We start from the raw sequence: 939 nt of genomic DNA, 5'->3' as shown, positions 1-939 counted from the left end.
TCTTACCACATTCCTTCTCTGGAATGCACTGAGTTGAATCTGGCCTGTGAAGAATAGTTCCATTTTCGCACACACAATCTTCTCTTAAATTTAAACATGAAGAGTGTCCATAGAACCATTTGTTCAGACATGTTCTTGCTTCACAAGTTTGCACACAGGGTTGATATACCTTCCCCCCTGGGCAACTCAGCGCTATGAATAATTAAAGACAGAACTTGTTAATGATAAAAGTAACCTATTTGAATTCTAGTAAAAGTAAGAAATGTCAGCTTCCTTTCTGAAAAGGAATTTTATACATTTTAGTCTCTTCAAAGTCCATTTTTTATTCACTATGAAACCATAAATCAGAAACAAAACCATCAATGGGAATTTTTGAGCATTTTCCAGGCATCCAGCTAGTATTAGGTGTTATAGTGGGGAAAGCTCATCTGATTTATATCAAATAAATATGACCACTAGGCAGCCCAAGCCTGGTCAGCATAAATATAGAGTCAACTACTATGAAGTTATTGCTCCATCCAGTGAAAAAAGATAAAAGCAGTCTATTGAGAACAAATACAGAAATACATTTTAAATATATAACTCAACCAAGCCATAAAAAAGAAAAATGCTGCATGTTTAGGTTTAATTCTTCACTGTCAAAAATAAAAACCCTACTATTGCTGAGCAGTTTTTTAAATGATGTTTTAAAAAAATTCTTGTTGATTTTCAGTGATCTTAAAAGGTCATACTGTTAAAAAATGAATACTCAGCTGGTGGGGAGATAAATTGGTACAATCTCAGCGGAGAACAATTTGACAGTGTCTAGTGAATAGGAGATGGCACACACTCCCAATGAATTAGCAACACCAATCTTGAATAGTGACCGCCTCAGGGGAGAAGAAAGAGGAAAGGGCTGGAGAAACACACAGGGAGCCTCTCTGAAGTTGAGTGATGTAA

At 35.9% G+C, this 939-nt stretch overlaps 1 protein-coding gene across 1 annotated transcript in view; it reads right to left on the bottom strand.

The window, feature by feature from the left end:
- Nucleotides 1–939, bottom strand: part of OTOGL (otogelin-like) — a 164205-nt gene that overhangs the window by 23159 nt on the left and 140107 nt on the right. Inside the window, exon 45 of the mRNA XM_008578479.1 lies at nucleotides 7–192. Coding sequence (XP_008576701.1) covers nucleotides 7–192 — 186 coding nt within the window. The remainder of the gene's footprint in view (nucleotides 1–6; nucleotides 193–939) is intronic.

The sequence above is a fragment of the Galeopterus variegatus genome, unplaced genomic scaffold (genome assembly GCF_000696425.1).
Source record: "Galeopterus variegatus unplaced genomic scaffold, G_variegatus-3.0.2 Scaffold1692, whole genome shotgun sequence".
Taxonomy (NCBI): Eukaryota; Metazoa; Chordata; class Mammalia; order Dermoptera; family Cynocephalidae; genus Galeopterus; species Galeopterus variegatus.
Note: the sequence above shows the minus strand (reverse complement) of the source record. Positions and strands in the feature narration are given on the sequence as shown.